The sequence below is a fragment of the Bombina bombina genome, chromosome 3, assembly GCF_027579735.1.
Source record: "Bombina bombina isolate aBomBom1 chromosome 3, aBomBom1.pri, whole genome shotgun sequence".
Classification (NCBI taxonomy): Eukaryota; Metazoa; Chordata; class Amphibia; order Anura; family Bombinatoridae; genus Bombina; species Bombina bombina.
In genome coordinates, this window is record NC_069501.1 from 477,504,019 (window position 1) to 477,518,238 (window position 14,220).

Consider the following 14,220-nt stretch of genomic DNA (forward strand, 5'->3'; position numbering starts at 1 on the left):
TGTTTATTATACTCAAAATACTTGCACTGAGAATGCCTATAGTATATTCTTCAACAAAGCAAACCAAAAGAACAAGGTCAATTTGATAATAGAAGCAAATGGAAAAGTTGTTTAAAATTACATGCTCTATCTGAATCATTAAGGTTTCACTTAGCTTCTCATATCCCTTTTAAAGGGACACTGAACCCAATTTTTTTCTTTCATGACTCAGAGCATGCAATTTTAAGCAACTTTCTAATTTACTCCTATTATCAATTTTCTTCATTCTCTTGGAATCTTTATTTGAAAAGCAAGAATGTAAGTTTAGATGCCGGCCCATTTTTGGTGAACAACCTGAGTTGTTCTTGCTGATTGGTGGATAAATTCACCCACCAATAAACAAGTGCTGTCCAGGGTCTGAACCAAAAATCGGCTGGCTCCTTTGCTTAGATGCCTTCTTTTTCAAATAAAGATAGCAAGAGACCGAAGAAAAATTGATAATAGGAGTAAATTAGAAAGTTGCTTAAAATTGCATTCTCTATCTGAGTCACAAAAGAAAAAAATTTGGGTTCAGTGTCCCTTTATTGTATACAGCTTCATAGAAAATGCTGACCTGTAGATATATATATATATACACACACACACACACACAGTATATATATATATATATATATATATATATATATATATACTGTGAAGTTGTATATCAGTTCCTGTAGATGTGTGTAATTGTGTGCAGGTGTGTCATAATATATAAATAGGCAGGTAAGTAGCTCTGTCATTGTCTATGAGCTTTAATAAAGTTACACACCTGCAATATGGTGAAATTTTCCAACACGCTGTTCATCATATATTTCTCCGGGAGGTGTTTCAATTTGTGGATGAAGTTGATCATATATTCACACATTGGAGACCTGTGAATTCGATACACAAAACGTCCATTCTCAAGACGAGCATATTCTGTCTGTAAATGATAAAGAGTAGTATATACTGTTATCCAGGGATGTATTAAGGTTTCATCTGAAGTTTTGCCTCTCCCTACAATGATACATTTATTATTTTTCTTTAATTAATAGTAGTTTAAAACTTTTCTGCCTCACATAATGAGATATTGAAGCAAAGTCTGGTGTTGAACATTAAGTAACCTCAAGTTGCCAATGGAAATGTTGTCCTCTTAGTCACATGCCTAGTTGGCATATGCATAAAGAATCCACTGCAGTAGAAAAGAGGAGACGGCGCAAATCCGATTCAAGGTAGTATTTTAATAAGTAGAAATATCCACGCGCTAAAATGTACAACTTACAAGAGACAAAGATGAAATCTTCCCCAAACGTATAGAATAATCATCCAAACGTTCACGGCAAACAGCTGCCGGTAAGTTCCTAGACCAAACAGAGTTTCAAAAGTTCCCGGCTTGTAACCACCTGTATACGTCACAGGGTGAATTCCTCCTTCAACTACGGATCCTCAAGTCGACCAAGAATAACTCTACGCGTTTCGCCGGTGACACCCCAGCTTTCTCAAGAGACTCTGTTTGGTCTAGGAACTTACCGGTAGCTGTTTGCCGTGACCGTTTGGATGATTATTATACGTTTGTGGCTGATTTCATCTTTGTCTCTTGTAAGTTGTATATTTTAGCGTGTGGATATTTCTACTTATTAAAATACTACCTTGAATCAGATTTGCGCTGTCTCCTCTTTTCTACTGCAGCACTTAGTTTTTTCATCCGTGGAGAGGAAACCCACAGATTGGTGAACAGCAGCATCTCCTTGGGTCTATAACGGGCCTTATGTTCGGTTTATCCCAGCTGCTCTGTGAAAATATCACATAAGTTTTTACCCTACTCCAGGTAACACGTTGTTCGCTATATTAGCGCAGCCTTATGTTGTTTGTTTTTATAAAGAATGCTAATTCCCATTCATGGGGTAGATTATATTCCAGTTGGGAACTGGTAGCAACATAAAATTAGAAAGATGTCAGTGGGTGGATTGGTCAAAATGAAATGTGCCTGGGTGCATTTAAATGTGAAATGGAAGCATTAGCAACAATTATTCTAGAAAAAGTTATTACTGTTTTTCTGCAACATACGCACGTATCCTGTGAGGGCCTATGCACCAGTATTCAAAGACCACACCTTCTCAGAGAGTCAGCGGTGGCTTGCATGACACAAACTATGTCTTCACAGAAGAAATACACACCACTTCCAGCTCTTTCAGCAGGCATGGTGTTTGAATACTGGTGCACGCGCCCTTAAATGATATGCGTGTATGCCGCTGAAAAACTAATAACTTACTAGAAGCATTTTTGCTAATGAAAGTATATTGCAAAACTGTTTCTATTTCAATTTGAAATCCACCCATATACATTTAAATTTTGACTTTTCTATTCCTTTAATTATGAGCATGTTTGTGAGAGTGTTTGATCAGTAACCTATGATTTATATTGAAAATATATTATTTGACATAAATGACTGAGTTTAGACACTGACGAAGAGTATTACATTTGAGCAATTATTAATATGAGAGTTGTGAGCGTCACTTGGAGAGTGTGTTTTTGACTGTATGGGAACTTGACAAGAAATCAGTGAATTGGGCTTGTCCACGACTAGGTACGCCAGTGAACTGAATCACTGAGGAATATCCCAATAAAATTCTATTTGTGATTCATACCCTCCCCTATTTTATGAATTTAGTAACCATCACATTAACAATTGTTTTCGCTCACAACCCATTTTATTTTTTAATTTTTTTAAGAGACCTATGTGACTTAGATCTATGTTCGTTACCGTCTTTGCTTTCTATTTTTATCTTTAAATACTGTTGTCAATAGTTTGTTTTAAAGTGCATTCAAAATACACATTTTTGCAATTTTTTTTTCCCCTTCATATAACTATTCCCTACAGTTCCTTGTATAATTCCATGTAACCACTCTCTATAATGCCCCTAATATCTGCTCCTTGTAATGTCTTATACTTGTTCCAAACAACTCTTCCTCAAGCTCTATACGTGTGCTCCATATGAGTCTTATTATTGCAGTGTATAATTCTTATCTAAATAGATGATTATAATTCCTGTGATTTTTACATAATGCCTCACCTCCACTTTCTCCACTACTTGCTTTCCAAATGAGCAGACCTTGGTGGACACTGAAATGGTCAGACTGTCCGAACTACTGTACTGGGAGCTCACCCCATAGAAGGTTCCAGGTCCATCTTGTATGGGGCTGTTTAGATCCGCCTAGAAGATGTAAGAAGTTTAACAACAAGGTTCAGTAACTAACTCCATTTTCGCAACATACAAAATGAAAAATAGAAACCGCATAAAGACAAGGTTATGAATATAATCTGATTACTTTGCTAAACCGAGAGAAAAACATAAATGCAAAATCCACTTTGAAAAATACAGGTAGCATAGATGACTCTTATTTCATGTAATGATGCAAAAGTTAGGGAGATATGGATGGTTTTGGGCTTCAAAGTAAACCATATTAAAACAGGAATTATTTGCCTAAACTAGAGGTCAGAGCCTTCTGCTTAATTACAGCTTTAGATATGGGGCCTGATGATAAAAGATTCTCCAGCTTGGAGTGAAATTATAGTGCAGACTTCACAGGGGCTGAACTCACTGAACGCTATAAGGAAAGGTGGAACCTGGAAGTCCCAGAGAGATGCTTTCCTCAGCTCAGATGAGATGATCTTAAATTATCCTCCAGTGCTGCAAGATCTCTCAAAAGATTCTAGATAAAGTTTGCTGTACTTGAATGTTCTCTGCCCTGTGCAATATAGCACTGCATGACATGAGAGTTTTGTTACACATACTTTGTTCTTTTTATTTTATATTACTTCAGATTGGGTCCTTTCAGTTTTATTACATTTAAGATTTGCACTCTCTCTTTTATATTTTAATACATTTAGCTTTAGATCCAGCAGTGATTTTATAAATTCTGATTATATTTTAGAAGTTTCTGTGTTACTTTAACTTTAGGGTCATACATTGCATATTTCTGTGTATCTTTTACAAATTACATTGGACTTTGTATTTACTCAGTTGTAAAATTCTGTATCCCAGAGAGCCTCATTACTTTTTATGGAAGGCATCTCCCATCTCCCTGGATCTTCCAGGTTCCTCGCCTTTTTTTAAAAAAAATATTACTTTATTTCAGAAAATATATTTTTTGTATATATTATTATTAGTGCCCCTTTTCTTATATAATTCAGTGAGTTCAGTCCCTGTGAAGGCTACACTATAATTTCTCTTCAAACTAGAGAATCTTTGATTATCAAGCCCATAGAAAATAATAAAGCTGTCTGGGAAACTGAAGCTGTCAGTTTTATTTTTTTTAAAAAAAGTACAATGTAATTTGTAAAAGATACACATAAATATACAAAGTATGATCACAATGTGTTTAAGTTACACAGAAACTATCAAACCATAATAAGAATATGTAAAGTCTCTGCTTTACATACAGAAATGCAAGGAACGCCCCTTGGAGAAGTATAACACAATCTGCCTTTTTAGAATCTGATGAGGGGTCTTTAAGTGATGGGGATCATTTTATCATCTCACCTGAACAGAGAGCTTTATATCATCAAGCCTAGCTCTTGTATTATTATTAATACTATTGTAGCAGTGTATGATCAATTAAATTCAATCAAACAATGGTACTTAAAGGGACAATAAATTGAAAATGTACATTTCCTGGCTGGCGAGCATCTTCTAGAATAATTAATACTCTGATTTCTTAATTGGTATAGACGCTCATATTTAAAAAAAAAACACCCACATGTATAATAGGCATTTGTGTGCAAACAAGAGCAATAAGGAGGCCAGTTGGTTCTGCAGACTCAGCCCATTTGAATGGGTATGTTATCAAGAACAATGTGTTGTGTTTTTAATTAGCAAAAACAGCTATATGAAAACATATAAAAATAAACTAAAGGCACTTTAATTAAACTGTCCCTTTAAGTTTTACTTGTGCTACTTTATTTTTAGATCTCCAATTCATCCACCATCAAAGTTATTTGTTCTTATAGTATTTCCTTACCCAGAATTTCACTAAGAAAAATGCGCACTGTGGACCTCTCTCATATAGTTCTTTGAGCCCTCCTTTCCTCTCCGGAAACTTATCATAGATCTGTCGGATATCGACTGCTTCAAGAAGAGGGTCTGACGGAGACGGATGAGTCTGCCCAATGTGCACGAAGAGGTGTTTACTGTACTGTGGGTGCAATGAAGGATATTGAAGAAAAATTAAAGGAAGGGACAAAAACAGGAAGAAAGTGCAAGAAACACAATGTAAATGTATTAAATGAGAATAGGTTGAAGACTGGTAAACAAGCTACAATGGTCTTACTGTGTCAGGATCCCTCTGCACCTCCATAAATGCAGAGTATTCAAGGAGCCGCAGACGAGGGGAAGCTATGGTACGGTCCTGCCAGACAGGAACTGCAGAGGCAGAAGGGGGGAGCGGGGAAAGCGGCTCATAATCTGGAGAAAAAAGAATTAGGATAAGCAGGGAAATAAGAGATAAAGAATAACCAATTATGTATTCCATTCATGAAGTTATGTCAGTGATAATTATGAAGTGTTGTGACAGTAAAGTACTTACTTGCCAGCGCAGACTGGATTGGCGACTGCATCGGGTATGCCGACTGTGCAAATGGTTTGATACTAAAACATAGAGAAGATAATGGGGTTACTTTAATGTCTACCAGACCCTGATCCATACCTTTTAAATACCCCCCCTTAAATACAATACCTGACTATACCTGAATTTATTAAAGGGACATGATACCAAAATGTTGAAGTGATGCAGCATAGCTGTAAAAAGCTGACTAGAAAATATCACCTGAACATCTCTTTGTAAAAAAGGAAGATATTTTACCTCAAATTTCCTAAGTATTCACCCCCCCTGTAAAGGACTTTAAGCAGCCAGTCAGGATGCTTATCCCAGGACTTGCAAGGGAGTGTTCCTCTGGCATGTGCAGGCACAGTCATGTTATTTTCCAATTCATTTTAAGTAAGTTCTGTGAAATCTCATGAGATCACAGCAAAGGCAAAGCATTACCTCAGCACTGCTGATGCTGATTGACTATTGTTTTTTGTTTCAAACTGCATCTGGATAGCAGCTGAAGTATAACTCATGCACAAAGCTAGATTAAACTATCAGCCACTAAAACCCACTGTATCTTCAGCCCCTACTGTAGAGGATGCTCCACCAATAAGAAAGTAAAATATGTAAGATGCCTTCTATTTGGCATAGTTTGCTCTCATTGTTTTAATAACTGTTTGTTTTAAAGACACTAATAAAGTTTTTTCTTTACTGAACTGGCTATGTTGGAGGCAAACTTGGCGCTACATATGGAAGATTAATTGTCTTCAATTTACATATATTTTCCACAGAGAAAATATTTGTTACTCATATTTTCAATGTAGGTGGGGCTATAACAGGCAAAAGTAGCTATTTCACATAAGAAATAAAGGTAAAGTAGATTTTGAAAACAATGAAATACACTCCAGCAGGTAAAATGGACAATTGGGAACACATCAAAGGAGAGCGTTTAATGTCCCTTTAATAACTGCTTTGTCTGGAAACATTTTTTAGTCCACTAAATATGGCAACTAAACACTGTGGGCACATATATTGCAGATACTTCAAGTGAGAATGTGTCCATTACATACTTACTCCTGAGATGGCCCGGCTTGCCCCCAGTACTGTAAAGAAAAAAAAAGGAAGAAAGGGTCAGGTATGCCTGTTTTTGAGATAAGATCATTTGAAATGCGGGAAAAGGAATAACACAACAACAAAAAACAAAAGACAGAACAGATGCCTCATGGTGTGATAACAACCAAAGACAGTAAATCTAAAGTTTGAAGATACCTACTGTATTCCAGTGTTTGGTTTTTATTACACTATATTGTACCTTCTCTTTCTCTAGTTTTAAATGATCAACTCCTGCAGAAAACCCAGCAAAGAGCTCGTTTTCATTGAGGTGGTAAAGTTTGGAAACTGGTGATAAAAACATTTATCTCCATTAAAGTCTGTGGAGAATTTTTAAGTTACCACCAGTTTCCAAACTTTACCAACTCAATGGAAACAAGGCCTGATTTGGGAAAGAGCTGTCTTCATTTGGTTTGAGGTTTGAAGTATTGAGAGACTTCTAAATTACTAATTTGTGCCATTTTTTATTGTTTGTATATAGCGCCCCCTTGTGTAAATACATTTCCTGGATGTTTTTAGTTATATGAAGAAAATTTAGCTTAAATTCAACAAGTAAAAAACAAGGGCAAAATATTTTTTTACAAATGTATGCCAGAAACAGTCTGTAAACTGTTTATGCAAATTAAGTGATAAAAAAAATAGCTATTTAGTGCGTTAACCATAATATTTAAATAATTATCTGAAACATTCTGAAATGATAATAAAATGGCTGCTTCTAATTCTTATCTAATTTATTATGTCAACACTGAGCAATACAGGGAGTGCAGAATTATTAGGCAAATGAGTATTTTGACCACATCATCCTCTTTATGCATGTTGTCTTACTCCAAGCTGTATAGGCTCGAAAGCCTACTACCAATTAAGCATATTAGGTGATGTGCATCTCTGTAATGAGAAGGGGTGTGGTCTATTGACATCAACACCCTATATCAGGTGTGCATAATTATTAGGCAACTTCCTTTCCTTTGGCAAAATGGGTCAAAAGAAGGACTTGACAGGCTCAGAAAAGTCAAAAATAGTGAGATATCTTGCAGCGGGATGCAGCACTCTTAAAATTGCAAAGCTTCTGAAGCGTGATCATCGAACAATCAAGCGTTTCATTCAAAATAGTCAACAGGGTCGCAAGAAGCGTGTAGAAAAACCAAGGCACAAAATAAATGCCGATGAACTGAGAAAAGTCAAGCGTGCAGCTGCCAAGATGCCACTTGCCACCAGTTTGGCCATATTTCAGAGCTGCAACATCACTGGAGTGCCCAAAAGCACAAGGTGTGCAATACTCAGAGACATGGCCAAGGTAAGAAAGGCTGAAAGACGACCACCACTGAACAAGACACACAAGCTGAAACGTCAAGACTGGGCCAAGAAATATCTCAAGACTGATTTTTCTAAGGTTTTATGGACTGATGAAATGAGAGTGAGTCTTGATGGGCCAGATGGATGGGCCTGTGGCTGGATTGGTAAAGGGCAGAGAGCTCCAGTCCGACTCAGACGCCAGCAAGGTGGAGGTGGAGTACTGGTTTGGGCTGGTATCATCAAAGATGAGCTTGTGGGGCCTTTTCGGGTTGAGGATGGAGTCAAGCTCAACTCCCAGTCCTACTGCCAGTTTCTGGAAGACACCTTCTTCAAGCAGTGGTACAGGAAGAAGTCTGCATCCTTCAGGAAAAACATGATTTTCATGCAGGACAATGCTCCATCACACGCGTCCAAGTACTCCACAGCGTGGCTGGCAAGAAAGGGTATAAAAGAAGAAAATCTAATGACATGGCCTCCTTGTTCACCTGATCTGAACCCCATTGAGAACCTGTGGTCCATCATCAAATGTGAGATTTACAAGGAGGGAAAACAGTACACCTCTCTGAACAGTGTCTGGGAGGCTGTGGTTGCTGCTGCACGCAATGTTGATGGTGAACAGATCAAAACACTGACAGAATCCATGGATGGCAGGCTTTTGAGTGTCCTTGCAAAGAAAGGTGGCTATATTGGTCACTGATTTGTTTTTGTTTTGTTTTTGAATGTCAGAAATGTATATTTGTGAATGTTGAGATGTTATATTGGTTTCACTGGTAAAAATAAATAATTGAAATGGGTATATATTTGTTTTTTGTTAAGTTGCCTAATAATTATGCACAGTAATAGTCACCTGCACACACAGATATCCCCCTAAAATAGCTATAACTAAAAACAAACTAAAAACTACTTCCAAAACTATTCAGCTTTGATATTAATGAGTTTTTTGGGTTCATTGAGAACATGGTTGTTGTTCAATAATAAAATTAATCCTCAAAAATACAACTTGCCTAATAATTCTGCACTCCCTGTACACGTTGATAACAAAAAAACAATGCAGCAGAAATACTTTAGAGTTTATTCCAGTAGGTCAGACTTTCTCACCTCTGGCTCCCGTATTGTTAAACACCAAGAAATGTAACAAATATATATCTCTATATTCAGGAGAGATCAAAACTGATATATTGCATTCAAATGGAAATCTGAATAAAGTGTAAAATTTGGAAGCATACGATATGTACACTTAAAAAAGTCTGTCTCTCTCTGTCAAAACCAACCAAGACATGTAAAGCGTGCCGCCACTGGACTCTGCAGTAGTGGATACGTGTTCTCTGGAGTCATGAATAATGCTTCACTATCTCGCAGTCTGATGGAAGAATCTGGTTGTTGCGGTTGCCAGGAGAACACCATCTACCTGAATGCATGGCGCATACTGTAAAAGTTTTGAGGGATAATGGTGTGGGGCTGTTTTTCAGGGTTTGTGCTAAGCCCCTTAGTTACAGTGATGGGGCGTCTTAATGCTACAGGATACAAAGATATTTTAGACAGTTCAGTGCTTCCAACTGTGGCAACAGTTTGTGGAAAGCCCCTTCCTGTTCTAGCATGACGGTGCCCCCTGTGCACAAAGCGAGGTCCATGAAGACATGGTTAGACCAGTTTGGCATGGAGGAACTCGAGTCCTAGGGGCATATTTATGATTGTGCGAGCGGATATGATCCGATATAGCGGATCATGTCCGCTGCACATTGATAAATGCCGACAGCATACGCTCTCAGCATTTATCATTGCACCAGCAGTTATTGTGAACTGCTGGTGGAATGCCGCCCCCTGCAGATTTGCGACCAATCGGCCACTAGCAGGGGGTGTCAATCAACCCGATCGTATTCGATCGGGTTGATTTCTGGCGATGTCTTTCCGCTGCCTCAGAGCAGGACGACAGGTTATGGAGCAGCGGTCTTTAGACCGCTGCTTCATAACTTCTGTTTTTGGCGAGCCTGAAAGCTCGCCGGAAACACGGGGCATCAAGCTCTGTACAGAGCTTTATAAATATGCCCCCTAGTCTCAACCCCATTGAACACCTTTGGGATGAACTGTAACACAGTGGTACTCAGAGCTGAAGCAAAGCAAATGTGTTATCTGCCACTTTGGGTACATGTGCCATAGGTTTGCCACCCTGATCTATAAACTTAATGTAAAGTAATGTAATCCCACAAATCCCACCAATACAAAATACTTTTAGTGCACTTGAAATTGTGAAATCCACACATTTTAGTATTAGGAAGTACTGAGTCTTTGGCAAAAACAGAATGTGAACTTTATTTCTAAAAAATAACTGAAAACATAGAGCTCAATTTATCAATCCATGGCGGACAGGGCCGTACATATTCTGATGACCGCTGCTTGATATATCATGACTGCAGGTTTGCTTCTGCGAACCTGCAGTCAAAAAGGGCAAGAGGGCTTGATAAATCTAGCCCATAGTAAATGGGCTACCAGTGAGATTGCACATTTATTATATCCCTTTAAGCACACAGTTTAATGAGCTGGTTGATACATAATCATAAGCAGCTTACCCGTGATGAAGGGGGGAATACCGATTGAGGAATAGGGGGTGGGGGCGCATTGCTGAGCTTGTTCTGTAGGACACTAGCGGAGACAATCTGTGCGGAGGACATTGAAGACATACTCTGCAGAGCTTTATCCTTAGAGAGCTGATCCTAAAAGAAGAGAAAAAAAAAATAGGTAAAAAAAAAAAAAAGGATAGAGTAATAGAGGAAGGAAAGTAATTTATGCAAACACAAGAAAGAGAGAGACAAAGGGAAACAGAAATAAGAAATAGGGAAATACAATAAAGGAAAATGGGTAAAGGGAGGCAGCAAACAGATTTTAGTGAAACAAGCTGAGAGAGTGAGTTTACAGACAGATAACTGTGAAAGGATAGAGTGAGAAGAGAGAAGGTGAGAAGGAAACCAGGAACTAACTAATGTATGTGTTTTTGGAATAGAATTTCCTATTTAGTGATCTTATAGTTGAAACAAAATGGCTTTAAGCTACAACTGTGTACACATTTCTCCTTGAGTCTTGCCATAAACAAATGGAACATTATGTATCTTGGTATTCCAGTCCAAACTCACAGATATCCTATCATTTATTTGATTTTAAGAAGATACTTTTAAGACCTTCCTTAAAGGGACATGAAACCCACATTTTTTTTCCTTTGGTGATTTAGAAAGAGCATGCAATTTTAAGCAACTTTCCAATGTACTTCTATTATCTAATTTATTTCATTCTCTTAATATCCGTTGTTTAAAAGCATATCTAAATAGGCTCAGTAGCTGCTGATTGGTGTCTGCACATAGATGCCTTGTGTGATTCGCTCACCCATGTGCACTGCTATTTCTTCAACAAAGGATATCTATAGAATGAAGCAAAATAGATAATAGAAGTAAACGGGAATGCGGTTTAAAACTGTATTCTCTATCTGAATCATAAAAGAAAAAATGTGGGTTTCATGTCCCTTTAATGGCATGCCCCAAACAGACCACCCTATTTACTTACAGCCTAAGGCTTATGGTTAATGATATTTAAAACAGGACATGATCACCAAAAACAGGATAACTTTTGAGATTCCGTTTTTTTTAAATATCCATACAATTTAGGAGGGGGCACACATGCTAGTCATAAAGAATCAGCACACATGTACTAATTTATAGCTGCACATCTAGTTTTGCTATTGAAATGCCAACAGCAAGATGTGGGCATGACAGACAACAACAAAATGTGACCACTGGAAATTGTACTATTTTGGCAGAAGCAAACGTCGTAGTGAAGAGGTTAAGTTATACATGATAGATACCAGTGGGTCCTGGCAATGCTATTGCAAAAGCAAGTATGGTAACAGGGAAGCATGGAACAGCGCCGATATACTACACTTACTGCTACATCAGAGCAGCTCCCTGCTTCCTTGTGCATCACTGCCAAAAAGATGATGACTGAAATAGCAATGTATTATTGTTTATCATGGAGACATCTTGTTCTTTACATTTCAGTTCAACACCACAAATATGTGTTTAGAGTCCACATTAAAATAGGCCCACACTGAAGCAATCTATTAATGTTTTGCTCCTATCCAGTAAAACCTTAAACATACATATATTGGACTGACAGTTTGTTCTTATACATATATGGTGTTAGAACAGGTGTTCATAAATCTCAGGAGCCAGGGACTTGTGGTTCCTAGAATTTTTACCTGATTTCATACTTTCTGGATTATCTAAAGCTTTTGAGATATCTCAGCTGGTTAAGCATGTGATTATACTAATTGTGATACCTGTCCAAACCTCTAAGTATAAATCAAGCCAATTGTGACTCTCTTTTCACCTCTCTTAAAGTGATGGTAAATCCAAGCGTTAAACTAATGCTAGGATTTACCATTACAAAAATCAAGGGGAGTTTCATTTATTAACCTTGTAAAAAAGGGTGCTAAACTCACCCTTTCTGTGCCGTTGCACAAAGCTAAATTCAGTGGCCCACGGCACAATGATCTTCTATCAACCAATAGCGGTGCGTGAATACAAAAACCTGTCAGTTGACATGCACTGCTATTGGTTCAGAGGTGCAAACGTCACCTCATTGAAGGATTGTTGTGCCGCAGGCGGTCGGAGGCACTGAATTTAGAAATGTGCAAAGGCACAGGAAGGGTGAGTTTAGAACCCTTTTTTACAAGGTTGATGAATGAAACTTCCCTTTATTTTTAGTGATGGTAAATCCTAGAGTTTGTTAAACGCTTGGATTTACCATCACTTTAAGTAGATAAATTGAGTTCTGTAAAGTTGGATGATAATAATAGCTGATAATTATCAGCTGTAGATTATTGGTTAAATGATGAGTCCTGAGATTAGTAGGATTATCCAAAAACACTGGCAATGTGTTAATGTCAGATGAGGGATTTAAACCCCTTTTGCCGAGATTCCCGAGTTCTACATACAAAAGAGTCTCAAATTTAAAAAATGTATTAGCCTCTAGCCATTTCGATAGAAACGCTAAAAAAACAACCATTATATAAGGGCTCAATTCCTTGTGGAGGATGCAGTGTATGCTCACATATGGAAAAACATACAGAAATAACAAATAGATTTGGAAAAAGGTGGAAAATCAATCAGTTTATTAAAGGGATTGTCTAGTCAAAATTAAACTGTCATGATTCAGATAGAGCATGCAATTTTAAGCAACTTTCTAATTTACTTCTGTTATCAATTTTTCTTTGTTCTCTTGGTATCTTTATTTGAATGTAAGCTTAGGAGCTGGCCCATTTTTGGTTCAGCACCTGAGTGGCGCTTTCTGATTGGTGGCTACATTTGGACACCAATAAGCAAGCGCTACCCAGGTGCTGAACCAAAAATGGTCCGGCTTCTAAGCTTATATTACTGCTTTTTCAAATAAAGATACCAAGAGAACAAAGAAAAATTGATAATCAAAGTTGCTTAAATTTGCATGCTCTATCTGAATCATGAAAGTTTAATTTTGACTAAACTATTCCTTTAATTGCAAAAGCAAGAATATCATCTACTGAATAAGTTGCACGTCCAATATATTTTACATCGGAATGATGACTAAAACGCTTGGGTACTAGAATTACTGAACATCTGTCTAATATACGTAAAATGCCAGCAAAGACCTGGAAAAAGGTAGAAAGATAACCTCAGTTGCCAATCAATTCTTAGAGAAACATAATGGAAATGTAAGAGCAGTTAAATGCTGGGGGTTGGAACATGTTAAGTGTGAAATTAGGGGTGGTAATGTGGAGAGGATTTTGTTACAGAAATAAACAAAATGGGTATTCTTACTCTATATAGTGTTTCCTCATGGAATGAATGAGTACAACAATTATGGGGTTTATATATAATAGGCATCTAGTAAGTGACTCACCCAGTTGCTGCCCTAGTTCACTGGCTAATAAATCATACCAATACAATAATTTCAAATATCCATAAAAATGTAAAATAGTCACATATTGGGAAGTGTTGGGTAATTGAAGAATATAAGTATCCCTAAACATAAATAGATACAAGGTTACGTGATAATCCATGAGTCTACCTTTAATAGGATAGCTCTGAGAATTATTCATAGATAAAATAACTAACATAAACATTGTATGCTTTTTCAATATAGATCTGTCTAATAAGTGACTGCCTTAACTTAATGTCACATGGACCATAGCGAATAGTAACTAGC

General features: G+C 37.3%; 1 protein-coding gene across 8 annotated transcripts in view; it reads right to left on the minus strand.

The window, feature by feature from the left end:
- Positions 1-14,220, minus strand: part of TEAD3 (TEA domain transcription factor 3) — a 159,401-nt gene that overhangs the window by 13,027 nt on the left and 132,154 nt on the right. For all 8 annotated transcript variants that reach the window (XM_053706799.1, XM_053706800.1, XM_053706797.1 and 5 more), the window contains 7 exons: positions 10,560-10,703; positions 6,664-6,692; positions 5,587-5,648; positions 5,332-5,465; positions 5,023-5,196; positions 3,075-3,215; positions 791-943 (listed from right to left, as the gene is read on the minus strand). In XM_053706799.1, the coding sequence (XP_053562774.1) occupies positions 791-943; positions 3,075-3,215; positions 5,023-5,196; positions 5,332-5,465; positions 5,587-5,648; positions 6,664-6,692; positions 10,560-10,703 (837 nt within the window). The remainder of the gene's footprint in view (positions 1-790; positions 944-3,074; positions 3,216-5,022; positions 5,197-5,331; positions 5,466-5,586; positions 5,649-6,663; positions 6,693-10,559; positions 10,704-14,220) is intronic.